Source organism: Ailuropoda melanoleuca, unplaced genomic scaffold, assembly GCF_002007445.2.
Source record: "Ailuropoda melanoleuca isolate Jingjing unplaced genomic scaffold, ASM200744v2 unplaced-scaffold4670, whole genome shotgun sequence".
NCBI classification, from domain to species: Eukaryota; Metazoa; Chordata; class Mammalia; order Carnivora; family Ursidae; genus Ailuropoda; species Ailuropoda melanoleuca.
The window spans coordinates 11,011-12,368 of NW_023219059.1; the positions used below are offsets into that span (position 1 = coordinate 11,011).

The window sequence follows — 1,358 nt, forward strand, 5'->3', positions numbered from 1 at the left end:
CAATGAAGAGCAAGAATTGGTAAGGAGTGTGCCTGGAGGCAGGGAGAGCTCTCAGTTACACCCCCGTGCTTTAGATCCAGGCAAGAGATGATGAGTATTTGAAATAAAGGGGCGGTGGTCTTGGAGAAGAAGGGACAGGGTCCTGAGATGGATATTTGCATGGTGGACAGGGCCCCATACATCAACCCCTGTTGGAGTGACAGGGAAATTTTGGTTAAGGACGGTTATTTGGCTCCCAGGGGCTCCCACAGCTGACTAACAATAAAAGCAGGAGAACGTGCAATTCTATTTGGAAATGTTCCCCTGAATGGCTTTCTTGACATATACGATGACTCTATTTCTCAGTGCTCCCTTGAAAACAGGAGCTAAGACCAGTCATCTTTGAAGTCCCACACAGCAGGTGGCATATTTCGTCCAGGGTCCTGGCCCAATAAACGTAACCTAGACATATGGGCCAGTCCTATGTATAGCTTCTGGCCTGGCTTCTCACCCTAGCCCTGTGAGGCCCCTCATGGCAGAGAAGAACTTCACCTCGGTGAGCGAATTCCTCCTTATTGCATTCACCGACTGTCCCCAATGGACGCTTCCTCTCTTCCTCCTGTTTCTGTTCAACTATCTCCTCACCTTGTTGGGGAACCTGGGCATGATTGCTCTGATCCGCGTGGATGGCCGGCTGCACACCCCGATGTACTTCTTCCTCGGCCACCTCTCCTTCGTGGACATGTGCTACTCGTCGGCCATCGTGCCACAGATGCTGGCCGTGCTGCTGGAGGGCGGGGCCNCTCACCACTGTGTCTCTCTTCTTCGGCACCCTCATATTCATGTACCTTAGAGACAACTCCGGCCAGTCCTCGGAGGATCGGGTGGTGTCTGTGTTCTACACAACAGTAATCCCCATGTTGAACCCCCTCATCTACAGCCTGAGGAACAAGGAAGTGAAGGAGGCCCTGAGGAACGTTCTCGAAAGAGCCAAGTTGTCCTGACCATTTATTCCCAACTTGGAAAATCCTGAGAATCACCTTTTCTGCAGCACCAATGTTCTGGACACTCATTATTCATGGCATGCTCAATGTTTAAAGGACTGTGTCATGGTGCAAGGTATAAAAAGGAACAAGATCTTTTAGTTCCAGAGAGAGAGAGAGAAAAAAAAAAAAAGAAAAGGAAGAGGCCACCTGCAAAGAGATTGGGGGGAAGAGCTCTAACTCCCAGGCCAAATGACAAAAAGATGTGCAGTTAAATCCTGGGTAATCCAGCTGTGTCACCCATCACAGGTAAAACAAGATGGTGGTTGTTGCAAACTTCTCCATGAGAGATCTCTACCATATAGAAATGTTGACAATAACGTAGAGTGAATCATA

General features: G+C 49.1%; 1 protein-coding gene across 1 annotated transcript; it reads left to right on the forward strand.

Moving 5' to 3' along the window:
- Positions 1-511: 511 nt before the first annotated feature.
- Positions 512-823, forward strand: LOC100480689 (olfactory receptor 9Q1; the record flags this gene model as incomplete). Its single annotated transcript, XM_002922719.2, has 1 exon — positions 512-823. A coding segment is annotated over exon 1 (312 nt), but the record flags the coding sequence as incomplete, so codon positions are not given.
- Between the last annotated feature and the right edge of the window lie 535 nt (positions 824-1,358).